This window comes from Buteo buteo, chromosome 19, assembly GCF_964188355.1.
Source record: "Buteo buteo chromosome 19, bButBut1.hap1.1, whole genome shotgun sequence".
Classification (NCBI taxonomy): domain Eukaryota; kingdom Metazoa; phylum Chordata; class Aves; order Accipitriformes; family Accipitridae; genus Buteo; species Buteo buteo.
In genome coordinates, this window is record NC_134189.1 from 29043076 (window position 1) to 29070715 (window position 27640).

The window sequence follows — 27640 nt, forward strand, 5'->3', positions numbered from 1 at the left end:
GTGCACCAACACACTGCAAACTGCTTATTTCAGCTACTGTCTCGACAGATCCATTTTTTAATAAGTAATTTGTCTTACAGAATGAGTAAGTTATTTCACCTTTATTTTTTTCCTCAGAGACTCTTCGAATCTCTGGAGTTCATTATGTAATACCTTATTGTTTTGTATTGAGCCTATGACAAAATGTCAGTAACCTTAATACATGTCAAGTGCCTTAACATAATCTCTCGTACCGGGAGGAATTTTCTATGCGTAAATCAGGCTTCTCTACACAGACACTAATACCTTAACTTCTTAGGTACTGCTTCTCTCACCCAGTTTTCACTGCAAAGTACAGTTGTTGGTAATTTGGAGGAAAATTCGTACACTTCCTCAGAACAGTATCAATACAAAAAAGATACTCCTACAGCCATATGGTGATGGACTTCTTACACCTGGGGTGCTCCAACAGGAACCTGAGCTTTGGTGTGAGCGCCCTGGGATTTTTCAGGTATTCTGGCAACATCTAGGCGTGTTTTGCCACGCTATGACCTTCCACAAACCTCCCTTTACTGACGATGTTTGCCAGGGACTTTTTTTCCGACAATGGGGCGGGCCCAGGCCACAGCGGCTTAAGACCAAAACGGCCCCGGGCACAGCGGAAGGTGGCGAGAGGGACGGGCAGGTCTCAGGGCCCTCCTGTCAGGCTCGCAGCGTGTGAAGGGGGACGGAAAAGGGCGGGAAAGGCCACGGACTGGCGCGGGCCCCGTAGGGAATACCACCCTTCCCTTCGGGGCCTGCGCCGGGCCCCGGCCTCGCCAGGCACCTTCCGCACCACTCCTCCCTCGCAGCACGGCTACCGAGAGTGTGGGCCGCCGCGGCTGCCGGTCCCGAGCACCGACCGACGCCCCAGTCCTCCCCGCCAGGGGCGGACAAGATGGCCGCCGGCTCCGCCGGGCTGCGCAGACACCCCCCCCCGTGACGCTCGCGGGGCCGGGCCGCCGCGCGTCTCCCTGGCAACCGAGCTCCACGCCCCCTCCCCGCCGCTGCCTCCGCTCCGGAAGCCCCGCCCCCGGCGCGTCGCCGTTGCTAGGGAGCGGCGCCGGAAGGGGCGGGGCGCGGGGCCGGCCGCTGAGCCGCCGGCGGGAGCGATGGGAGCGGCCGGCGGGGACGGCTGGGCCTGAGGGGGGGCCGCGGCCGCCCCTCCCGTCGGCAGGTGAGCGGCGGGCGCGGGTCCTGTCGTGGCCCCGTCCCACGCATACGCACGCTGCTGGCTGTAACCGCCCGGCGTCGGGGGAGGCGCTCGGCCCGGGGCTGTCGCGATAGCTGAAGATTGCCTGCGGGATCGTGACGCTTCCCGGGAGATGGAGGGGGGAGGCGGTCGTCTCGCCCGGGCTTCCCGTGCGGCCCCACTCTCGGAGGGTGCCTGGGACGGACGGGGGCAAAGCCGGACGGGGTCAAGCCTATTCGTGCGGCTGTCGCGACATGGCGGGTGAGGTGTTGGTGGCGGCCCGAGCGCGGCGGCCTCCCCTGGGGTTCCCTGCGGGAGCGTGTGGCCTGCAGGCGTGTGCTCCCGGGGCCTTCGGTGACCTGCTCCCCCGGGCTTCTCGCTTCCCACAGGTCGGCGGCGCGGCGGTTGCAGTCCTCGGCTCCTCTTTATCCCTGACGTTTTGGGAATTGCTCTGGCAGGCCCTCCCGGTCTCATCTGATGGCACAGCCGCATCAGCCGAACTGGATTTTCCAGTAATAAACTCAATAATGAACCACAGTTACGTTTTCAACTGTGAGAAGCAAACAGAGCTTGCTAGGTCAGGTGCCGCAGGCACCGCCGCCACTTACTTACGCTTATTTTGCAGTGTGAAAAGATGGTTTGCCATCAGCATGAGTAGCTTCTGTAGTGGCGGTAATGGCGACCGGGATGCTTTCGGATCTCACCATCACCTGGTGAATTTGTTCCCCGGGCAAGAGGCCCCCGCCTTGGATTAGGCTGCTGCCAGGATTCCTTACGTTTACTTGCTGCCCCTGGCACCAGCAAATTTTTTGGCAGTGTTTTGGGGAAGCGTCAGGCCTGCTGGGCCTGTGTGATATACTTTCTGTCTCTTGAGTAGGAGGTCTGGTGCTCTGTGAAGGATTTGACTTACTGTACCGTTACCCTACTGTACGCAGGCCAGGGCTGTGTTATACAGCTCTTCTTTGATGTTTACCGAAGCAAAGAATCTCAGCTGACCAGAAGTTTGAATGCATGGATATGTTGTGCAATCTTATTGGGTTATCTAGAATACCTAACTTTAGATTAGAGGATTCCTGTAGAAAATGATATTGTATTAAAATTATATTATTGAAAATAAGAAAGTTTTTGATACAACTTAATAAAAGTTATTTTTTATGACTCCTTGTTTGTGGGTTTCAGTAATCAAATTACACAAAATCAGAAGATTTTATTTACAGGCCAGTTAAACATCATCTGAGATGATCAAACTGTCTGCATAAACCAAGGACTAATTTTCAGTCTGCTGTTGTATGGCTATCCTTTCAATCCTCCTGTAGTGGGATGGATCCATAAGGCCTAAAGTTCCCAAAATAGGAAAAGAACGACACTCTTGTAATTTTTCTTTTTATTTGTGGTAAAAGTTATCTTAAATTTTTAGCTTCGGTTTAGTTTTAACGCGCCTTCCTGTGGGTGAGTCTTCGGTTGAATTGTCTCTGGCTTCTGAAATCAAACAGCGTGGTCTCTGGTAGTCAGATAGCATAACTAGTCATGGAGCAGTCCCACTTGCTACCACAAAATTCACTTGCTGGATCAGTACATGCAATCTTTCAGGGTTCCTTGCCATAGGATGTATAGCATGTGTTGAAATCTCTTAATGACAAGTCCTATAGAAAGGATGCTGTGACAGCTGTTGCATTCCAGGGTAGAAATGAGGTTGCAGCATCAGAAGTGTTGGCAAAGTAGCCCTGGTTGTGGCAGTGCACCCGGTCTCTTAATCTTTGCCAGGCGGCAGCTACATGCTCCTGTAAAGACAGAGGCGCAGGCAGCTACATTTGTCTGATTCAGCATTTCTGGAAGAACAAGCCCTGAGGTCAGTTGTAGCTTAGGTACTAAGGCTGCTGGAGTGAGACACGCTTGGGAAGTAGAGAGACAGATCAGGGAGTTGGGTGACAGAGGGTGTTGGATGTTGGTAAACCTAATGGCATAGCTTGGAGATGTGGAGGATATGTTTTAAGGCCCTCTGAAAATTTTACGTTGTGATTGGTTAATGCTGTCATAGCATTTAACACATTTCCTTTTGAAGGGACAATTCTATTCCAAGTTGACTAATCCCTGAACTTTTAAAACCACAACAAGATGGTGTGCGGTACTAGTGAGTCACTGATTGTGAATCATACATGCTTCAGTACAAATAAATGAATCCCTTTGTTTCATTTATTTTTGTTTTGGTAGTGTCTGGAAGGCCCAGAGAAAGATCATGACCTTGTAGAACTAGGTGTTGTATAATCATACACAAAAAGACAGACCCTGAGCCTTCATACACGCTTTTCTATCTGTCTATTTAAGCTTGATTTCAACTTGTTTTACCAACAGGAATAAAAATAAGTGTGTCTAAAACTCTCTAAAATCAAAGTCTAATAGTAAACATTTCTGCCTTGTGGAATTTGGTAGTTTAAATAGTCTAGGAAGGAAAAGGTGGCAGCACTATATAATGGGCTATACCTCCCAGGAAGAGAGAAACCATAGGGGTGTTAGCTTGCTGGCAAATGTACATCTCCATATCTAGTCCTGGAAACTGAAGACCACTTGAATTCCAGTCCAGTATCTTAGTTGCAGAAATTGTATTAACTACATTCATTACTTGCATTAATTACAGTACTACATTTGTAAAGGTGATTTGAAGTATTAATTGACTTTTCAATGGAAAATTATATGTAGAGGGAGCAGTAGATGGTGTTATGTGTGTGTGTAACTCCGTTCTCTCCCACTCCCTTGTATGGCCGTTTTTGTTCTTGGGAGAGGCGTGTGCCAAAGAATCGGCTTTTGGCTCAAAGAGATTTTCTTCTGAATTAGCACTTCTCCACGGCTGATTTCTGTGAAACCTAACTATGAAAATTCACTAGGCTGCAATTGTAAAATTAATTTGCGGAATGAACTGCAGGAAGATTAAACAGCGATGTAGAAACTGCTTATGAGAGCTGTCTACCCTTGACTTTATCAGTTATCATCATTTGCTCATGAATACATGTTAGCTTACTTAATAGTTGTATATTAATCAGGCCTAGATACTGGGAGGCTGGGCTTCAGCACTTACTTAGAGACGGGTAAATACATTGTTCGTTGTGTTCTGTCCACATCGACTGGACTGTAGGCTTTTTGCTCTAGAGTATGTATGCGTGAAGGACGACATGCTTCAGTTAATGTTTCTTTGTCCCCATCTTCATTGGTATTACATTAATGCACAATATGAGACACCGTGTGAAGGGGATCTCACCAAACAGCCCTTGTAAAGGGGAGTGGAAGCGGGTGAGTGCCTGCTGCTGTGGGAAAGCTTCAGCCTACACTTCAGAGAGGTAGGAATGGTGGGTGCTTGTCCTCACTCCTCCTTCAGTGCATTTGTTGTGCATTTCCACCTTGCTAGACGTGGCTTTCTCAAACAAAAAGGGCAAGGAGGTAACACAATATATCAGAGGATTGACAAAAGTAACTTGAGCCCCCCAGAACCAGACAGACACCCATAAACTGGACTGCGTTGAGCGGAGGGTTACCAAGATGGTCAAGGGCCTGAAGCACTTGTCTGGTGAGGAGAAGCTGGGGCAAGTGTGTTTCTTCAGCCTGGAGAAGAGGTGGCTCTGGCGTCTCCTAATAGCAGCCTGCCTGTACCTATGAGGAGGTTGTCAAAAAGTCAGACCCGGGCTCTTTAGTGTGGTGAAAGGTGAGAGACAACAGGCATAAGCTGAAAGAATAGAGGTTCAGAATATGTGGAAAAACACATGGAAAAAAACTTTTTTCCCATGGGGCCAGTCAAGCAGTGAGACAGGACACCCAGAGAAGCTGTGCTGTTTCCATCTTTGGAGGTTTTCAAAATGTGGCTGAAAAAAGCTCTGAGCAACCTGGTCTGACCTCATAGCTAACCCTGCATTGAGCAGGAGGCTGAACAAGAGACCTCTTGAGGTCGGCTCCAGCCAGAATGGTTGTGTGATGCTAACAGAAAAGGCTGATCTGGACAAGTGAGAGATCTAATGTAGAAAGTGACACCTAGGTGTCATGAATTGAAATGCAGCTTATAGATACTGTTGTAACAACCTTAGGTTTGGGGAAATCCTGCTGTCGAGGGTTTAAATGATATCAGCTTATCCATATCCCCCGCAGCTAGAGCAGAAGGCAAAATCATGGCTGTGTGAGATATAGAGAAGACAACACAAAGCTGGTAACGTTACTTTGGTTCCCTTCCTTGCGGTATAGCAAATCATGATTCTCAATAGAGCATGTAATGGATTTCTCTTGGAATCGTTTTCTTCTGCAATCCCTGAGTGATCCATATGAACTCTTCTACTTCAAAACAAGACAAAAAAGTATATGCATGTAAGTCTCGGTTAGAAATAATAAAATGCTTGTGCTCTACGCGTGGTTCTGTAAACATTAGCGAGTAAGTGTACAATAGGGATTTCTGTCATTAGTGTGTTTAAGGGGAGACATGAGTTGTGTGCCCATTCATAAAAGGTGGATTGACTGGGCAGCATGAAAGGTCCTTGTAACTGGTGTGCTTGTCTGCAGTTGTCCAGTTGACAAATGCAGGGTTTCAGTCTGAACCTAAGATGTTATTTTCCTTGATTTTTAAATAATTTACTTCTTCTATCTCACTTACGTTGAAGTGCTTTCTAGATTCCACTTTTCTTCCGCTTTGGCTTTCCTAGTTTGTATTCTCCCCTGTTTTCAACTTCACATCTTTAAACTTTTCTTTACTAACAGGTTGATTCTTCATTAGGATAATGGCAGGAAAAGTAAAGTGGGTAACTGACATAGAAAAATCTGTTCTAATAAACAACTTTGAAAAAAGAGGCTGGATTCAAGTGGCAGAAAATGAAGACTGGAATTTTTATTGGTAAGTACATTAAAAATACCGATTTCTCCATTTGTGAAGCATTTTAATGTCTTACGTTAATACCATTAATAATATAACAAAATGCATATTGAAAAATGAAAGATGCAGAAATTATTGTTGATTTACTGCATGCTCCTAAGAGAGTAACATTGTTTCATTCCTTCTGTAATTTCTTAGGCTATTGCTGGTCTTCTGTTCAGATTTGCATTGGTAGATTCCTGTATCTGTGCAGGCCTGCTAAAGTCATTGGGATTCCTCAGGGTAGAAGGTCCCATCTGCATGGATCCATTCCCATGCTACTGATCTCATGTATCTTTGCAGTTTGCCAAAGGTTTTGCCAGGGAGTGGAAAGTCAGTGACCTGGTGAGATATCGATCACTTCTTGGAATACCAATTGTAAAAAGCCTAGGGGAAAGGCTGTGTTCAGTGGTTTTTGTTTTGAAATGTGATACCTGACTTTATTCAATTTTTTTGTATGCAGTAAGCAGAATTTTTCTCTTACTGTTGTAGGGGATTTGTGGCCTGAGGGGAATCTTTGAATGTATCTTTTCCCAAAATTTTCTGGCAACACAACATAAGCAAAATAATCCAAGAGTACACAGTTCCAATATATGATAAAATATTCTTTTATCAGTGTAACGGAGGCTTGCCCTGTTACCAGAGTCCAGGCTCCTGTAATAAAGGCCTTGAGAACTGTACTTGCCTTCTCCTTCATGATAATGATTTATATGCAGACTCATTATTCAACATTTCATTACTGAGAGTGAATGTGAAATTAAATCAAGATAATGGTGAAAGGAGGAGAGTAGATAATCTAACTTCTTATTTGGCATTTGTCTAATATAAGACCATGAAATGCTGCCCTAGAATGCAGTAATCTATTAATTGGCAGAAACAATACTCTAAGTAAGCCAAACAATTTATATTGTCCCTTTCAAATAGGACAGAATGGTGGTTTCTGCTGCCAAATGTACCCTTTGTGAACCACTTATTTAAATGGGTAGGAATCTAGTAATCTGCTCATGCTTTTGGAATGCAGCTGAGGGGGGAGTGGGGGAACAGGGCATTCATGGAAATTGTTGTGTGACTGGTTGATTTGGTTTGGGGTTTTTTTTCTTCCTGAAATGATAATGTAGCAGATTGATGGCATTTGGGAAATATTCTTAAATTTCCAATGTGAGACATCTAATACAGAAAATTCTTCATATCTACAGCCCTGCTCTTCTCCTCTGTGAAAAATGAAGTAGATAACTTGATCACTTTGTCACTGCAGCTCTCTGATCTGGCATTTACGGGTGTTTTTAGCAAAATCTCTGAATCACTGTTTTCAATTCATATGCTTGAAGTCCTTTACAATCCAAATAGCAAGGTAGTCAGTAGGAGTTGTTTTTGTGGCTTTTTTAAAGAGGAAAGGTGAGTTGCCAGAGAGTAACAGATTTGGAAAGATGTTTCTGTAGCATTTGGGTGTGCCTCAGTCATTTTTAGGCCCTGCTGGGGGCTCACCTGACCATGAACAAGCCAGAATCCAGTAGGGCCAAGTTGTTGTCTTTCTTTCCTCACTTTCTGCACCAGTTTCAGTAGTAGTAGAGAGATCGATAAAACATCCGGCAGGATTTAATTGGTTTTGCTAATAGAAGTTCAGGATGTGTAGGATTGTTACTGCAGCAAAATATTATACGATAAAGAGAAATGAGAGAGAGAAAAGATGAAGTGAATGTAACAAAGAAATTTCAACTTTGTCCTGAATTGTGTTTCTTGGGAGAAATCATTTGGTATCTGTCTTTGCTTTCAGGATGAGCGTTCAAACAATCAGAAATGTTTTCAGTGTGGAAACTGGTTACCGCCTCTCTGATGACCAAATTGTCAATCATTTCCCAAACCATTATGAACTGACCAGAAAAGATTTGATGGTAAAGAATATCAAGCGATACAGGAAAGAACTTGAGAAAGAAGGAAGTCCTCTTGCAGAAAAGGATGAAAATGGGAAGTATATTTATTTGGGTATGTGGTTCTCATTATCAGCATTAATCTTTTTTCCTATGTAGTCAATAGCCTGGAATTGAGCCAGCTTCTCTGTGCATAAAGCACTGAACCTCTGAAGTGTTAGAACATTAAAGTGACTATCTTGAAATGCTCCGTCCCTGTCAATTAAATAAAGTGCACTTTATCCTAAAATTGTTTGCTGCATTCTGCAATCCTAACAGCCTTCTCTCTCTGTCTTCTCTTCCTTTTCCCTCCCCTCAAAGCTGCCGTTAGAGCATAAGGAAACACAAGAATAGGGAAAGTGATAAAAACAGTAGTAGTGAATATTTCATACGAAATACCATCTTTTCAAAGCTTTTCACAAACCTTGCTTTGAAGGATAATGGCTAATATTTTACAAATTGAGAGGAATAGAGGGGATGCCACTCGTTCAGGGTCTTTGTTGAAATTAGAGGCAAAGCAGGAATAAAAGATTGAACATTTCTGTTTCCCTGTTGTATTACCACAGGAGTAAGTCCCTATTCGTTCACTCTGTACTTGCTCGTATTCAGCAGTATTCAAGGAGGAGCACAAATCCAGTTTGTGTGCATGGAAATTGTATTTAGACTTAGCTTTGTAGGTAGTAAGGTCCTTAAAGAAGACTGAGCTTAACACTGTAGCGTTAGCAGAAGCAACATTGGATGAAGTGATAATTAAATTATTATTTTAAAATGTAAGGGTACAGAAATAGATTTATAACTAGGCTTTTTGTGGTTGGGGAGGGAGCCTGGGGGAGGGGTTAGTTGGTTGGAGTTTTGTTGGGTTTTTGTTTGGGGCTTTTTTAAGTTATTTTGAAGAGGGAACATTTTGGGATTAAGGTACTTTGCAATAAGATTAGTCGTGAAACCAAAGGGCTCTGGAACTTCATATGAGACAGGATTGGAGTTTCTTTAATTCAAAAGTGAAAAAACATTATCTGAAAATCTTATGCTGGAGCAAAAACTGAAATAAAACTTTTGCAGAAAGTCTCTGGACAGAACTGAATGAATAAAGTCCTCAGAGGAGAAATTTGGAGGAAGTTGGGAGCAAGTAATGACTGCTAGAAAATAAATTTAAAAAAACCAAAACAAACGTCCCCCCGCCCCCCAAAACCAAACTAGCAATAGATCAGGAATGACGAGAGTAAAGTTGTTTTGGAGCTCAGAAAGCATTGGAGTGGAACAGAGGTGGGGATATGTTGAGCTGATTTACATCTTGAGAAAGTGAAATGAAAGCACTGTTCATCCATGTAAGGAAGAAGCAGTTCTGTATGGATGGAAGTGAAGATAATCTGACAAAAAGCAAGATTTTCTTTAGATTTCAGCAGGCATGGTAATACCAATTGTGGGAGCAAATAGGAATTACTAATGGGAGTTACCACATCGAAAGGGGAAGCAACATCAACATTCACATTTTTGCATGCACAGAGGATGATACGGTGGTTAGCGGAATGGTAAAAGCTGCCAAAAGAAATTGAGAAAATTTGATAAAGTTAAGTTGGAATGGTGTATAATACTCTAATTTCACAGCATAGAAACAGAAGAAGAAAATTGATTAATGTGAATTAAAATCCATTAATCTGAAGTTAGCAGCATGCAGTATTTTGCAAGTGTTTGTTTAAGTAAAAACTAAACCCCAGAATTTAAATGAGATAAAAAGTAACATGAGTCTTGATGAAGGTGGGTCATGCCAGACTGGAAAACTGAAAAGACAGAAATTTTTCTTAGTCTATATGTGTCAATAGCCTTATCAGATATAGTGTCCTTAATTGTGCACCTTTTTTTTTCCCCCCCTTAACTCAGATTTTGTTCCTGTTACTTTTATGCTTCCTGCCGATTATAATCTCTTTGTTGAAGAATTCAGAAAAAATCCCTCCAGCACTTGGATTATGAAACCTTGTGGCAAAGCTCAAGGAAAAGGAATATTTCTAATCAATAAACTCTCCCAAATTAAAAAATGGTCTCGAGATAGCAAAACATCTTCGTAAGTTCTTTAAACCCAAACCCTTTATTGTACTTTCTGTAATCAGGTGTACCACATCAACATGCTAATTGTCTGATGCATGGGAAAAGTATTCCGTTATTATTGCTTTGTCGTTATATAGTTAGTTTTGCATTTAATCTCAGTTGTTATCTGACTTCCTCCTTCAAGCAGGTTTTATTACGATTTGTTTTGGTATGAGGAGGTACAAAGAACTGTTCAGTTAACTATTCTTTATAAAAATGCTTTCAACGTTGTTGGGGAAAAAATTGCACAAAAATAAATTGTTCTGCTTCATAGTATTAAATACCAGGAAGCAAGAGAAAAATATTTCCCTAAGCAATTTCAATTGTTATTTTATTTAATATATATTAAATCACTTTTTAAATTATTAAAAAGGAAGAATGCATTTATAGGAAATAAATACATTATCTGTTTAGAGCACAAAATAATACACCTCATGTTGGTGATCTGCTTCCAAATGGATGAAACAGGTCAGCAATCTATGTTTTTCTCTGACTAGTAAAAATTTTGATCACACAACTAATGTTAATATTTTTCCTGTTATAAACTGACTGGCTGAATATCACTTGAGTGTTTCCCCCCCCTTCCTGTTTGACTTGGAATCTGAAGAATGTCACAATCTGAAAGTTATCTTAGCTTTTCACAGTGGTTTGCAATTGCACACAAAGCGTAACTACAAATATTCTAGGAGTATAAGACCTTGACTAATGAAGGTAATGTAATACGTACTCTTGGCTTGTCTGAACCATGCCAAGCTCTAAATGCTTTCTCCAAGGAAGACTGGCTTGTAGAGCTGCTTTGTGAATGGCTTGGTCAGCTACCCTCTTAACTTCCAAACTGAGTTTAAATGGTTAATTGATCTTGGTCATCGTTTAGTTTATCTTTTTGGTATATAATGCCTGATGCCAAGTGTGTATTATTAACCACTACAACTTTATACATTGTCTTGGCAAAAGATGCAAGATTTCAGTCAATCCAAAATTTACAGACTGCTCCTAAAGAAGGTGATGATTTATCAGATTATATCGTTGCAATTGTCACATTCTGAAACGTGGTTTGTGTTTTTCAGGTTTGTATCTCAGTCTTCCAAAGAAGCCTATGTGATTTCTCTCTATATCAACAATCCATTACTTATTGGTGGAAAGAAATTTGATCTTCGTCTATATGTTTTAGTATCTACATATCGTCCACTGAGATGTTACATGTAAGATTGTATATATTTGTATTTTGTTTTGAGAGAATGTTTAATGTAGTGGAAATAATGTTGTGCTTGTACAAAGAAGTTTAACATGTACATGGTATCCTAGGATGCTCTTTTCCTTATTTCTTATGGGGTTTAACACATTTTGATGACTTTTTCCATTTAAGGTATAAACTTGGATTTTGCCGGTTTTGCACAGTAAAATATACACCAAGTACAAGTGAATTGGATAACATGTTTGTCCATCTTACAAATGTTGCCATTCAGAAACATGGGGTAAGTGTACTGAGTTCTTAGGTCCTCTTTTGTTGCAAGACTGATTTTCTTAAATTGTCCCAAAAACTTGGAATGAAAAGGTTTTATTTGTCATATTCTTCATCATCTTGCAATTAAAATACTTCAACTTGAACTTACAAGTAAATAAATTTTAGAAGACTGCAGATCAAAAGTATGCAAGATAATGAGTTGCAGCTCTGTACTAGACTGTGATATCTTCAGTATTGTCTTGCAGTAGTTGAAAGCAGGGGTTTTCTTTTTCAAGTCTCCTGTCATTTAAATGCTAATATGCTCACTTAGCAATTGATTCTGTGAGCAGTGGAATTAATGAAGCCTGGTTCCTGTGGATTTGTATTTTATAATAGCAGTTTAATATCACCTTCCTGATCTTTCCTTCCCTCTCTTTCTCTCCTATGCAGTTAATTCAGCTTTCCTATTTACAGCACTTGTTCATCACAGTACTTTCCAACTTCTTCCTATGTTTCCCTCCCCTCCCGCCCCCACCTTCCTTCTCTGGGTAAGAAAGGGAATGTGCAGTTGGGAGCTTGGAGTTAAATGTTTGCTGCCTGGCCAGCTGGTGACTTCCTCTTGAGTAGACAAAGATGAAGTTCTGCCTGCAGAATGGTTCTGTCCTGTAATTTGCCATTGACATTTATAAAACATGTGGAAAAGTGATAGCTTTGACGGCACTTCCCTATGTCAAAATAGGCTGAAATTCACCAGTGGGAGTAAAGGCTAGTGGGTCAAGGGTGACATGAGCAGATGGGCATACACAATCACTGCCCAAGCCTTATTTCTTCAGGGAATCCACTTGATGATGATGACTGTCCCTTTTGCATTTTTAGCAGATGTCTGTAATTTATAAACCATGCCTCTGTTACAGTAATTAAAACTCTATTGTCGCACTTCCTAATTTCGTAGGTTTTATTTTAAGAGTATGGAAAATAAACGTGTATGTACATACATACACTCACACACAAGATACATATGATGTACCTTACATTACAACCTTGCTAAATGTGCCTTGTCTATTACTGTTCTGTAAGATGTGCAGCATAGCAGAACTGTTTTTATCTGGATATTCCTGTAACAACAATGTGAATTACAAATGTCACTTATGGTGGTAGTTATAAACTAAGGTAAAGTGTCAAAATGTGGCATTTTTCAGTAATACAAAGATTTTCTTGCTCAGTTGCTGATTTGTGAAGTGCTTCAAACACATTATGGTTTGACAGGGCACGCTTGAGAATTAGTTGTGGTGAAAGCAGATCCCGTGCAACTTAGAGCACAAATCATGCTGTTGTTGCCAGTGGCAGTGAAGAGGTGAGGCATATGATATGTTGCCTATCCTGTTATTATGCACCCTTTCATCTTCTCTACCAGTTAAAGAATGGCCTTCAAGATCTCTCCCAAATAAAAGTAGAAGTAAAAATAGTGGTGAGGTCACTTTGAGAGAAGAAAGAACAACAGAAATGGGTATAGAAGTAGCAGCTTAAAAATGTGGAGTCATTACTAGAGTATTTGAAAAACTTTTTATAAATTCTGAACCACTAATATCTGTTGAGTTTTGCAGAAAGAAGTGAGAGAAGTTTAATGTAAAGCCACTCTATCCATCCTATCTGTCCTTCTGTTTTAAATGTGTCTGTAACTTTGGAGGCACTTACGCTGTACAGTTTTAGAAGAAGAACCTAATTTGAACTGTCAGGTAATTTATCCAAATTATGATGAGGTCTGGAAGAACTCTTTTAAGTTCTAGCTGTTAATCTCTATTCTAAGCCCTATGTGAACTGTAGAGTTCCAGTGTGTTTGTACCCTACAAGCTCATGGGAAAACAGCGGTAATTTGAAAAGTGTAAAAGTCAGTATCAGGGAGAGGGAAAGGGTAAAGTGAAGGAAAGTGAAGTAAGGAGGGTAAGTCAGTATACCCGTTGTAATGTTTGTGCTGGAAAATACAGTTCTAAGTCATTATTCACTGCATGTGTAATACAAACAAAACAACAGTAATTCTTCTACTTAATTATTTTCAGTTAGTGATCTTTTATGTAGCCTGCAATATTCTACTTTGTTTTCATATTTTTAATTAAACAGCTGTGATTGTGTAAAGCTCTACCCAGTTGCAATCTATTTTGATTTGAGTACTTGTTCTGAAATGCAAAGAGGGTTGAAACTTTGATCTCTGTTCCCTTGCTGGAATCTGGTCTCAAGACATTTTTTCCATGCAACAAGTCCTGAGAACCATGTTTCAGATCTTTATTTGTACAGTCCAGTTTTCCAAATTCACTAAGGGGAGAGCTGTAGAAAAAGCCTAAAAATAGATAGAGGCTTTTCTGACCTTGTCTTAGAGGATGACAGATTTTGTTCCTCTGAGAACTTTTTTCTGCTCTGTGCATTCTGTGTTTTATAATTTAGCAGGCATACAATCATTAATTCTTAGAAATGCTCTGAGGAGAACCTTTATAAAGGGACAAAGCATTTGTCCTGAGAGTTATTCAAGGGCTGAATGTGTGTCTTTCCATCAGTAAGAATACCCTCAGTTTGCTCTTGTTTTTCCGTTTAAAGAGAATATAGTGCAGAGCCTTGATAGCCTCTGAAAAGACAAATACAAGGTAACCTTTTTTCCCCTGTTCTGTTTCAGTAGCACTTACTGTTTTTTCTATATCCAAATACTGAATTACTTGAAAAATTAACCTTTAAAAATAATTCAGGTGTCATTTCACTGGCTTCTTGAATGTAACTGTTGTTAGCAGCACCATTAAGAAGATACTGTGTTTGCCTTTTGGGAAATAGACAAGTTGCATTTTAAATGAATAAAAACACAGACAAGCACTTTCAAGTGCTGAATTTTAAAACAGTGAACTTCAGTGAAATTTAGCTATTGCTCACTTAATTATTTCTCCCTTATCCCCAGAGGAGGAAAAATTCAATTCTTTCCTTTCACATTTTAAAACTTGTATTTCCAAATCATAAATTATGTTTTACTATAAAACTGTCAAAGTACCAGTTATTTTTTTCTTCTAAGAAAGATTTATTACTTGATTTGCAATGTGTGATATAAACATATACAGCTATAATAAAAACAGTTGTTTATAGAGAGGGCAGTTCAAAGTCAAGCTGAAGTCTTCATAAAGCTGTAAAACAGAGTGAAAAAAATGTGCTGAGTTTGTTTTTAGAGCAATACTTGTATGTAAGTATAAGTGGGCTTTTTGTGTGAATGAAAAAAAACTGCTGAACAACTTCAAAATCTTAGACTGAATTAACTCCTTAACTCTTCAGGATGATTACAATCATATCCATGGAGGCAAGTGGACAGTGAGTAACTTACGCCTGTATCTGGAGAGCACCCGTGGAAAGGAAGTCACAAACAAATTATTTGATGAAATTCACTGGATAATTGTGCAGTCACTAAAGGCTGTTGCGGTGAGTACTGTTCCTGGAATGCTGCCAGCGATAGCGTTATGGCTGCAGGCTTCTCATAACCATGAAAGTGAGTTTGCCATCAAACCCCCTAAAATCTATTTCCTGCTATTGAGTGATGGTGTTGATGCTGATTTCTGCAATTCTGTTCTCTCTTGATTTCTGTGAACTGAGTGAACTTGAATCTTGGGTGGGTGAGCTATCTGTGCATATTGAAGTGAATGAATCTCTTTCCTTGAGGGCTCTGTGAACTATTTAATATGACTTGGTACTGCCCTTGTGAATAGTATTAAGCTCTGCCAAGGTGCGTGGCGTCATTTCAGCAATAACAAATGTGTCACAGAAAAAATAGCTCTGGAGGACAATTTGTCAAAGAAAAGGTAAAGCTATTAGTTCAGCAGAGTTACATAACTTACTTTCATCTCTTTTATACACGAGTCACGTAGTTATCATGAACTCTTACTTAAAAAATCCCAAAACCAACCAATCCTCTGCTTGAGTGACTTTCTAGTGTTTGGGTAATATCCCATGATTACATTAGAGAGCAGGTATCACTCTGTGGGTCAGCTGGGGAAACTGAAGAGCCCACTGGTGCCAAGGAATGTCCTGTTCCCAAGTGCGTGGTCCTGTCATCTCTTCCAAGTTGGTCCTGGCACCATCATGAGCTGAATCAGCTCACTTGCCCAACTGACAATTACTGTCTTGCTTTATTGATGGGTTGGTATTCTGCCAGTGTAGTAAGCTGAATCACCTCACTGAAGGACCAGACGAACACCAGAATCAGCACGAGAAAGAGGGACAAGGTCATGAAGGTAGGATCAGTAGGAGGTGGGGAAGCATGGCTCAACTCGGCCTCTGCTGTGCAATCATATTTGAAACCAGATGTGAGAAGAAAAAGGATGTGATCCAAATGTTAGCAGAACCTTAAAAGAGAAGAGAAAAAGTGTTGAGAATGATTGAGCATGAAATGTTTTGGTCCTCTGTCTTTCTGACAGTGGCAAATGTAATGAGAGATGCTTGTTCCTCCTTCCTCCTTTCACTGTCTGAAGAACTGAAAAGCTTTCATTATTAGTCTAAGGGAAAATGTCTTGCTAACCTGTTACAAAGTTTTATTTAAAAGATCTGATGAGATTTGTGTAGAAGAAGAGTCTTACCGTGCATACTGCAAATGTTTAGCAGATGCTGGAAAACTGCTGAGTCTCTAGAGGATGTGAATCTAAGCACAACTTGGTCCTTGGTCTCTCTTGGCGTTCGGGATCATAGTTGACGAGCTGATTATAATTCTAAAATGTATCTGGTAATTGTTGGACCTCAGATTTCAGCATAGTTACAGCAGCATAATAAAAGAAATGTCTTTGAATAAGTCTCCATTTTCTGAAGTTTAATGAATTCACAATTATGTGAAGCTGTGTTATGTAAATTTTAAAACTTCTGATTTCTCCTGATGCATGGAGGCTTTAAATATTATTATTACTCTTGCAAAATATGAAAATACTTTTATTTTCACACTGGAAACATAATGGAAGATTAATGTAACTTAGTACTTGGCGTTAATGTGATCATTAATACTGAAATATTTACTTAACAGCTTGGAAAAAAGAGGCAATCCTGAACTTACTAGTTAGCAAGCTTATATTAGAGTCGCAACACTGAAAACTGTTGTTGTTCTAGCAAACAAAGTGTGTAATCAGGTTACTTACTGAATTGTTGATGTTAATACATATTGTTGTCTTTTTTTTTTTTTTAGCCTGTAATGAATAATGATAAACACTGCTTTGAGTGTTATGGATATGACATTATCATTGATGACAAGCTTAAACCATGGCTAATTGAGGTAAAGTTACATAAAATAACTTCCTTCTCATTTCACAGAATAAAACTAAGTAGATTTCAATGTAGTCTTTCCTCTTTTGAAAAAATATCTTTTGTTCCTCAGGTAAGTGGATGAAGAAAAATGTTGGAAAGTAAAATAGGCCATGTGATGACCAAGCTGGCATGTGCTTTTGTTTCCTATTTGTTCAGTGTATCTATTTGTTTGTGGCTTTCTGTTTTGTGTTTTAAATCCAGTGCATCCATACAACTGGACTTCAGAAGCAGTCTGAATGTTAGAAGCCCTATTAGATACTGTATCAGTAGCTGGTAAATTGGCATTGGCTTGATGGAGCATAACATCAAACTTAAGTTTTAAATGCTGTCATGTCCTTAATGTTGCAGGTTGAGAGGAAGGAAGAGGGGTACACAAAGGATAATTGGGATATTTGGAAGGTGCTTTTTTTTCCACATAAATTTCTCTTTAGTGTATTAACTTCGAATCTGTACGTTCAACATTAATTTTATCCAGCCCTCTTCCTTCTCAATCTAATTGAAAGTAAAAGGTCAAAGATAAATGGACTTTATAAAAAACAAAAATTAAAAAATCTGTTTATTGTTCTGATACTACTTCTCCATAATAAGTGTGGAACCCAAGAGATAAGTTAAATGAAGCCCAGTTGTAATTAAAACAAGATGCAATGTAGTGCTTTGAATAGACAGCATGTATGTGTTTCTCCAGCTCACAGTTTAACAGGGGAGAACTTGGATTAAGAACATAAATAAAAGCTGTTTACTTAGAAGAAACCCACAGATTCCTGTATATAACAGCTGTTGGAGTGAACCAGGCAAATTGTAAGCACCGAAATTTATGCGGTTTGTATCCATGTAAGCTTAGAAAAATAAACAAAAATCTGTGTCTTGTCTGATTAACCCTGATGAATCTAGTCTCAACACAAATCTTCAGGCTGACGCTGCAGACACTTAGTGGTGTGGTGCTTTTGTTTTTAAGTAAAAAGAAAAATGCCCAGTGGGGGATTCCTTCCGTTGTCTGAGGAACTGAAAGATGTGCTGTGAGACACTGAGTCTTAATTTCCCAAACAGTACATATAGTCATCACACATGCTGTTTGGAGAACTATATACCACTCAAAAAATTGATGCTGGCTTTTTTTTTCTTTTGTAGGTTAATGCTTCCCCTTCTCTTACTTCCAGTACTGCTAATGATCGCATCTTGAAGTATAATCTTATTAATGACACACTTAACATTGCTGTGCCTAATGGGGAAATTCCTGACTGTAAATGGAATAAATCTCCACCAAAAGAGGTTCTTGGCAATTATGAAGTCTTGTAAGTTTTATCAATGTTCTATATAAATGCAAATGTTTTTCAGTCACCTCACCTTTTTAATGTGTAATGTAGACCACAGAGATAAGGTGAACTTCATTCTGATGTGAAAAATGGGCAGAAAGTACCATTTCTTTCTTTTTGGAGCTCCAATAGCAATGTTGGAGGCAGGAGTGCATTAAAGCAGAGTTGACGCACCCCATCTCCAGAGGGAATGTTACTTGTCTAATAAGCCCCTGCCTGCACCCTCTGAGCTTCCAGCAGCTAGATTTGAGGGATAGAGGCAAAGAGAGTGTTTGTCTTCTACGTGTGTAGAACTTTAATTGTATTGAGTGTAATATATAGATGGTAGTTACATAGATATAGTAGCTATTTGATACAAATTTTCTCTCAGTTCATAGAAATTATGCCTCTCGACTCCTGTAATTCATGGATGTAATAATAATGAGTTGTCAGATATTTTTTAAATTCCCCAATCTGTATTAGAGAGAAATGAAGGAGACAGAGATCTTTATATTGGAGTGTCTGAAGAATTTATCTAGGATTGATTGGTCTTACGCAGAGGAACACTGACATAAATATCATATTGATGATACAGTTTCTCGTATTTTTTTGAGAAAATGTTCAGATAGGTTCTCTAGCACTAATGGTACAATTGTTCAGTATGTCAGGAATGTGGTTATGTACATAGTTGATCCACTAGTTCATACTGATCTTAAATACTCTTTCTATATACTGGTAAAGACAGTTAAATATAATATTGGCTGAATTATGATTTAAGTTCTAATGAATGTTATATACATGGTAGCTGCAAATACCTATACAATAGTATAACTAAGTATATATTATGACTGTTGTACAAAATATTGTAGTATTATCTTTCAATAATTATAATTATGCATCTATAGCCAATTTGTGCTTGGAATTTGTAGCAGCTGAGAGGTAAGTATACGCTGAGGTTATCTGAGGCCATAATGGGCTTGGATATTTAAAGAACTACTTGTCACTGTGGTTAAGTGTTACAAAACATATGTCATCAAATGCATTTAATTTAAGCACACTGTTGTTTGTTCACCTTGTTCTTTCCCTACTTGCTCTCTGATGCAACAATGGAGTTTTTTAACACTGCAGCTAACAATCCTCTGGAGCAATAACTTAAGACTTTATTAAACTGCCAGCAGTTTGATGTTCCTTCTGTGGTTACAGACCTATGTAGTGAGGAGAAATACAGAAGTACATGCAAAATTTCACAAGCACAAAATTTCACAGACTCTGGAGTTTAACCAAAGCTACCAGATGATTTCTTTCTTTCAAAAAGTAGCTGAAGATATTTTAGTTGATCTGTATTGTAACATCACGTGGTAGTATATTTCCTTGAATACTAGCTGCATATCAAACTATGCGCGTGTAAACCTGTGTGTACAACAGCTTGTATTACGTTTCAGTGCTAGATATTAAGCAAAATAGAATATGGGGGACCCACTCTTGTTTGTGTAGTGAATAGCAGGACAAAGCATTGAACGGGTTATCTTATTTTCAGATACGATGAAGAGATGGCACAAAGTGATGGGCCTGATCGTGACTTACGAAGTCGTTCTGGACAATCAACGGGAGTAAAAGGAAATCGTGCAAGAGATTCAGGAAAGCCTGTGCTAACCACCTGGAAGTGATAACAGAAAAAACAGCTGCACTCTTGGTAGGAAGACATCATGAACAAAAATGCAGTTTTTGAACAGATTCCTCTATTTTGCTACATTGCACGTGGGAAATATTAAAAGAGGACAATGCAGCCTTTGAAAAGAAGTGAAACAAACACTCTAAAACCAGCAACTGTACTAGACATACACTGACTTGATGATTATTACAATAATATATGTAGTATGTATGTATATATATAATTTTTATATATATATATATATACTTTGTATAAACTAATATTCTCTTAGTAATGATTAAGAACTTTGTTTATAAAGATGACAACTCAAAATATGCATTCTGAAAGAAACCCCTTGCTGTTCTGGATATAATTTATTTCCTATAGTAGCCTATCCCTAGCCCCCTATAATAAATGAGATGTGGATTTGGTAAAAGGGTAGTAGTGGTGAGTGTTAATATTGTCACAGTGATGGTTCAGATTCTTGCTAGTAAAAGAAGAGCAACTAGAAAAACTAGTAATACATGGACTTGAGGCTATTGTCAATTAATGCAGCTAATGATTTATAACCAGTATTAAGAAAATGAAAAGCAACTCTTCATATGCTGAGGGGTTTCGGTTGGTTTATTTCCTTTAAGTGTTTTAAGCTGCTAACTCTTTAAAGGCAGAAAGTTTCATGGACTGAAGGAGTGTTGCAAGTGGTATATTGATGCATTATTTCACTAGCCATTAATTTTTATTTCAAGATAATATATGTCTGTGGAAAAACAGACAGAACAACTACATACTGTAATATATCTCATTGCTTGAAGCCAATGATAAATCCTTATTTACATCAGAATCTCTTCATGTATTTATGCATGAATGTAAGTACAATATCTATATATTTTTGTATATTTTGTGTGTACTGTAACAAAATTGTTGGACGTGGTAAGCTATTTCTGGTAGCTATGATAACAAAAGTTGTGATGATTAGCTACCAAAATGTATAGAGCAAAAGTTAAAAATACGTATTTCAGTCCTCTAACAGCATAGCATATAAATAAACTAGTTGGGTCTGTGATTGGCTGTTGCTTCCACTTGCATTTCCACCAGTTATTGGGCAGTTATTTATAATTGTCAATGTGCAGTTCTGGTTGTCTTTATTCTTCTTCCCCCTCGTCGCTTTTCTTTTTCTCTTTTTTTTGATAGTGGAGTATTGCGGAAAGAAAGCTGAAGGAGGCTGAGACTTGCAAATGTCCATGTAAACATAATACACTCTAATCTGGATGCCACTAGTGCAGTGACACTCAATCTGCCTGCCACAGCAGGCTACATGCTTTGCCCTCCTATGTGGCAGGCCAGTAAAGTGCATGCAAAGTAAACTTAACCTCTCCCAAAATTTTGAGTTTCTTGAACACATAAAACAGACTACCTGCACCACAGAAAATGTCAGTCCTTTTCCTGCTTTTGAAGGTCCTCCTAGAAGAGGGTAGCTGCTCGCAAGCTGTGGTCTTTGGGATAGTTGGTGTTGATAACTCTCAGTCTGAACAATCGAGCTAGAGCAGTTTGGGCTGGGGAGGAAGGGCAGATGTGGGCTGGGCTGACCAATACTCTTACACATGATGTGGGATTCATCCTTGCAATAAAGAATGAAATATGTAGGCTGAATGAGTCACTTCAAGTGTAATCCTCATCTTGACTGATCTGTATATTCCATTAAAATAAAGACCAAAATCCAACTGATTCTCTGGTCATCATACTTGAATCTTCTCATTGGTCTTAGCAAAGCATATTCAAGTTGGCTCTTGAAATAAGGCTAAGAAAAGATGATGATTGCAGGATAGTAAAGCTCATCTACATTCCAGGTCTCATAGTTTTGGGGGTTGGGGTTTTGTATTTGGGTTGGTTTGTTTTTTCTTAGTTCCTAAGTGTGAGTTTTGCTTGTATATTTGAACCTTGACTGTTAAGCTACTCTTAAGTGGATGTGTGGTCAGATATTAAGTGTTGTTTTAATGATGTGATATTTAGTGGGCAGATGTTTCCGGCTTTACCCCCAACTGCCTGTTGGGGGTAAAATAGGAAGTAGTGACAGCCTTAGGAACTATGAGTAGTAAATAGTATTTGGTAGTATGGTTATATTTCTTGCAGACAGGCAACACAACAAGGATACTCCGATAAAAGGAAAATGGAGCTTTCTCTCACTTTCATTTCCACTGCTTGTAATTCATTTCTTTATTAGCTTGGACAAAGGAGGATGTTGTTGTAGTAGTCTTGTTCTATCATAACAGTAGCACTAGCAAGGATGGCTACAATAGAATGATTACTCCTTTCCTTTATCTTCTTTCCTGTTTGTGCAGCCTACACTGGTGGGACTTTATAGAGAAGAAATATATTGAGAAATGCAGATTCTGGTAAAAAAGTCAACTTCACACTTAATTTTTAAGGATGTAGAATTCATAACATACTAACTGAGCTGCAGTGACTTTCAGTCTCCCTTTTGGGAAGGCTTAATGTGAAAGCGAAAACAGGTCTGGGTTATTAGGATTTATTGCTGTAGAAAGCTTTGGACACTTAATCCAGGGGATACTTTTTAGCTGTAATTTCACAATGAACGAAAACTGATGGTAGCATCTAACCAATCTTGTTCTTCCAAACTTGTTTGTAGGTGGCACTCTGTGTTGGCAATGGTGTCTTTACAGCTGGGCAGCAAGTCGAATCAGGGCCTCCAGAACACAGATATTGACAAGACAGAATAGGAATGGTACTACATGTAATATTACTAATATTGAATAATCCTTATTTAATTGTTTGGGGGTTTTCTAATGGCTTGGAAAGGGTCAACTCATTTGAGCTTGCACTCTTATTCAGTATAATTATGCATCTCTTCTAGTCCTGACTTCTGAAAAGTTGTCATCATGTTAAATCAGTGGAAATCTTACTATTGCTTTCAAAGAATAAGGATTTCTGTCCCAGTGTGTAGCAGATCTATTTCATTCACATATAGTATTTGCAGAGCAGTATTTTATATGGAAAATATTTTTCTAGCAGAGCTATCTGGAACAAGCAAATCCTTCTCTCTGGCCACTCACTGTAGTATTGGGAAAGCATATTTCAAACACTTGAAGATGAAACATCTCTGTAAAATATCTAGTAAATTATCATTACTAACTCAAAATAAAAACATTCAAGTATTACTAATTGGGGGAAAAAGAAAAAAGAAAAACCTCTGATAGGAATCTTTGACTATGTAGTACTTATCTCAGAACTAGCATTTATGATGTCATATTTTACACAGTTATATCTCCCACCAATGTATTGCTAGTAATTTATCCTGCTGACCCAAACATGAATTCAGTAATGCAATGTCCTTTTTCAGAGAGCAAAAAGTCAAAGAGACTGCAGATACAGTGACCCTCTTTTCCTGATCTCGTTCCACTTTCTTTTTAAGAACAATAGACTAGTGATTAGATACATCAGACTGCTTTCTCCTCATTTCCTTTTCCAACAGGCTTTTTGCAGAGGTTGAAGTTTGAAGGCCTAACTATATTTTCACTTCTAATACCTGAAAAACCTGTGGATGCAAAGGGAGTTTTAAGTAACAAAACTAAAATAACATGAAATTCTAGATGACTTAAGATTGACTTTCTGATTATCAGTAACAAACTAACCCCCAAAAAACTGCAAGCAAGCAGGAAGTCTTCCTTTCCTATGAAGAACTTGAGGCCTCACGTACGTAAGTGAAATGTTCTTGAGAAACTCAAAATTAGGAACCTCCATTGCTACGTAATATCTATTTTTCTGTGTAAGACCTGTTGAAAAATACAATGGTTCTCTGAAGGAATTTGAATAAGGAAAGGGTCATGGTCTGTGTTAGCTGGAATGAGTTTGCTCTGTGCATGAAGCAGCTTGTCTGCAGACTCAGAAACAGGAGGATGACAAGGAAACAAAAGCAGTCATAGCTAATAGTTCAGGGGGAGGAGAAGGAGGGTAGTATGTGGGTATCACCCTGCGAGATGCTTGTCTGTACATGGTCTTGAAAGGTAAAGGTGAAAATCTGTTAAGGAGGAAGAGAAACTGGAAATGAAAACTTTCATTGTCTACTCAGGGATAAAATCTTTAACTTTTCACTTCTACATCCTTAACTAAATCTATTGCTGTCATAGGACAGAACTAATGGTACAAAGTGGTGTACAAGCTGGTAACAGCCTGGGATGTGCTCTGCTATCAGCTGGAACTGCGGTGATTAGGGAGATGTGTACGCCACTTGGGGCATGTGTCTACTATAGGAGTTAAGGGGAGTTGACTAAAGGTGTGATGCTAACATGGATAATAAAAGAAGTTAAACCTTGTGTGGATGCTCTCATTCAAAGGTAAGGTAGCTCTTTTTGCTGGAGCCTAATTCTCCAAAAGATTAAAGACTGTTTTACCTCTGACTGAGAGGGCTTAAGTGGGCTTAAATCTGAGTGACTGCAAGCAGAGAAGCTCTTAGTTCTGAGTAACTAACTGTGGCCCTAGGCCAATCATCCTCCAAATGTATCTAACTGTAGGATAAAGAAACTGTTTTGGCTTCCAGTGGAGCAAAATAAATCAGAAATAACAGTTCTCAAAAGTTCTGACCGGCTAGTGTAATAACTTGCCAGGCAGAGCTAAAATAAATGTGCGTCTCAGTCCTAAAATACTGTTCTTCATATGCTCAAGTGATCACTGGCATAACGACAGTATTCTATGAAGAATTAAATAGACAAGCTCTGAACAGCTAGGGGAATTGTTATAATGACATCAGTGTAGAAGGAGCTTATTGCTAGGGTTGAATAGTGGGGCTTGCTTCCTGGGCACTAACCTTTCTCCCTATTAATTCTTTGACATGGAAGGAATTAATAAGATTCCTACAGAATAGCTTCTTTATATGGCTTTAGGAACTTAATTAGAATAAAAGAAACAGTATTATCCCTAAAGCTACTTTGTTGCTGTTGGCTTTACAATAGAACTTCTGCCTAAAATGTCCCCGTCTCCTGATTCACTTCCTGCTATAAACTTAGCAAAACAATAGACATTTCACAGAAGATACATAGTCCTGCATTTCAGCAGCAGAACATGTCAGGCAGAGCTCATTTATCTGTAATAAAGGAAGGGCTTTACTTCATCATAAACCAGTGCTGTTTCTGAAGTAGTTACTGGTCAGTTTACTTAGGTGGAAAAAACAGAAGGCAACTTATGTTTTGTGCCCACTTTATTAAAATAGCTCACTGAAGCCTTCAGGTCAGTGGGAAAGACTCCGTGCCATCTGGTGCATAGGTATCAAAATATAACACTGGTGTCCATAGCTAGTTATGCTAACCTGTATGGTTCCTTAACAAAAACAAACAAAAACTTTATTTCTGTATTCTCTGCAGAAAATAAATTAAATGTGTATAGCTGGGAAAAGCTGACTTTGGCCACAATTTTGTTAAAAATTTGATTATTAAGAGGAAATAGGAACATAAACGAGTATCTTGGAAAACTGATTGTTTTTACTGAATAGTAGGAAGTTGTTTGCGCTAGACCATATTTTTTTTCCATTTCTTTAAAGTTGCCATCAAAGCTTAGGCAAGCTTAAAGAAATTCTCCATTCTTGAAGCAGTCCATAGCCAGAACTTTCCCAACTGTTATCATGACATAGAGATATCTTTACCATTGACAGAGAGTCTTCTATGCCTTAATTATTCTCAAATTTTGTACCTATTAAAAATATATCATTCACATCTGAGATAATCATAGACAATTGTTGTGAAATAGAAAAGTTTGGACAGTATGAAACTGTAATTAAAAACATTAATGTGAGAACCAAGGAGATAATAAAGAATATTTCAGACAAAGACATGTCTTACATGTGAAAAGTTCTTTCCCAGTGAAAGCTGAGCAGTGAAACAGTGAAATTGATTAATTTGAGTGGAATTAAATTTAATATTCTGAAATTCTGTGTCATTGGTTGGCATATATAATCACTAATGACATTACATTTGGAATCAAAATATGGTTCGGGATTTAAATTTAGATTTAAAGTGTAAATAAATAAATATATATAACACCTGAGCTTTCTTGGCTAGAGAAACGTTCTGAAGAGAATGCTGAAATGTTATTGCAGGAGTCAAGAAACACCAATAACATTTGCACTGAGTGAAGCCAAAAGAATTTCTTTACAGAGAAAGTATTAGTGCTTAAAAGGACACATGGAATTTCTGAGGACAGCAGAAGACACAAGAAGCATATTTAAAAATAGATTGCGTTAAAAGTAAAAATAACCGTGGGATACTTATCTAAAATGAGAGAGGATTTTTCTGTTTTTTTCCCCCCCGAAACTTCCTGTCCTGTTCCTAACAGTCTAAATCAAATGCTCAGCAGCAGCGCTGCATAGACTGTTAGCCTTTCTTCTAAGAAAAAAGATTGAGATAATCTTTCCCAGGATGTCATGTTCTGAATATAACTGAAAATGTTCAGAGAACAACTGAATTTTAATATTTAGGAAAAAAAAAATCAAAATACTAAAATCAAAATGTTTAATATGTTAAAGTATGATTCACTATATCAGTAAATTATGTATGGAATCATAATAGTGTCATCACGCTGGGAGGCTGCATGACTGATGAGAGATATAATTAGACCAGTAATCTCTTTTAATTCACTACAAGAAAAACTTAGTGCTTGAATATGCATAAAGATAATTTACATTTTATAAATTGAAAAAAAATAGTACTTTATTAACTAAGGAGGTATATTTCCCCAAGCAGTTTTTCAAGTGCATATATGTATTTATTCAGTGCACGTGGCCTCAAGCCTTTATATATTTATACATACATTAAACTGTGTTACTCTAAGTAATGAAGTCAAATTACTGCACCAGCATGTAACCCCAATGCAGACAAATTCTGCTTTCATGTATAGAGGTAATTGACAGGAAGATCAATAGTGTTGATCCAAAAAGTAGACTAAGATGACTCTAATATTGTTGCTTCTGAATTGTTTCAAATGGTACACTTGGAAAAGGGGCAAAAACTTTACAAGTAAAAATGTATTTTTAAAACTCTAATAGCTGTTATTGTCTTACTGACTTCCAAAGGTGTCTAAACATTTTTCATCTAAATGTAAAAAACACAGGAAAGATCTTGCAACCAGAAGAGAATATTCAGCAGCTTGAAAATACTGTTCCCTAAAGTGGTGCCTCAAGAAACCTCCAAATAGTAAATTAAAATGTTCATAAGATGGTTGTCTTTTGGTGATCTTTGTTTTCCAATTAATAGTCCTGCCTTTACCTTTTTATCTTTAAAATTATAATTTCATAGCATTTATAAAGATGTTAATAGATTTATAAAGATCTTTAAGTGAAAAGTTGGAAAACACAATTGTTACTTCTCAAGTTGTATTAAAATCTGAATCCAGTTGTTAGGACAAAAATGTTGTATAAATTACTCATTTCTGATCACCCTCCATTCCCTTGGAAGGCAGAACCAGTTCAAGTTCCATATGAAGGGGACTCCCAACACAATGCCGCTGCCTTTGCACTATGACACAAGGGCTAAATTTACTGTACCTATATGTGTATATGTATTTTTTAAAATATATAGTATAGTAAATATATATGTAAATATGTATGTAAATATAGTAATAAAATATATACTGTGTATATATAGACATTATGATGTAATATATATAATAATGTATATTTTATATAGAGATATATATATAAAATGTATAAGCGGTACAGAGGCCTAGCAAAGTCCATGCACAGGAGTAGCTGATTTGAAGAATAAGGCACTATTTTCCTTGTTGTTAAAAGGGTATCTGACAGTTTTTGCAACCAGACTCAGGGCCTGAATATACATCTCTTGCTCCATTTGCAGTCA

The 27640-nt window shown here is 38.6% G+C and overlaps 1 protein-coding gene across 3 annotated transcripts; it reads left to right on the top strand.

The window, feature by feature from the left end:
- The first annotated feature begins 1079 nt into the window (after positions 1-1079).
- On the top strand, positions 1080-22500 carry TTLL1 (TTL family tubulin polyglutamylase complex subunit L1). Of its 3 annotated transcripts, none has more exons than XM_075051866.1 (11): positions 1080-1195; positions 1600-1722; positions 5942-6074; positions 7867-8075; positions 9878-10058; positions 11149-11283; positions 11448-11556; positions 14829-14972; positions 16717-16803; positions 17964-18127; positions 19665-22500. In XM_075051866.1, the coding sequence occupies exons 3-11, from the start codon at positions 5962-5964 to the stop codon at positions 19792-19794; spliced, it is 1272 nt and encodes a 423-aa protein (XP_074907967.1). In that variant the 5' UTR covers positions 1080-1195; positions 1600-1722; positions 5942-5961; the 3' UTR covers positions 19795-22500. The 3 variants fall into 3 exon arrangements, with proteins under 3 accessions (XP_074907967.1, XP_074907966.1, XP_074907965.1); XM_075051864.1 differs by lacking the exon at positions 1080-1195 and adding an exon at positions 1268-1471; XM_075051865.1 differs by lacking the exon at positions 1600-1722 and having other exon boundaries at positions 1083-1195.
- The last annotated feature ends 5140 nt before the right edge of the window (positions 22501-27640 follow it).

Bases quoted from the DNA above. Each gene is read 5' to 3' on its own strand.
- TTLL1 (XM_075051866.1), top strand. From the start codon at position 5,962: ATGGCAGGAAAAGTAAAGTGGGTAACTGACATAGAAAAATCTGTTCTA. The intron at 6,075-7,866 runs GTAAGTACATTA...CTTTGCTTTCAG, and splicing joins GAAGACTGGAATTTTTATTG to GATGAGCGTTCAAACAATCA. The intron at 18,128-19,664 runs GTAAGTTTTATC...TCTTATTTTCAG, and splicing joins CTTGGCAATTATGAAGTCTT to ATACGATGAAGAGATGGCAC.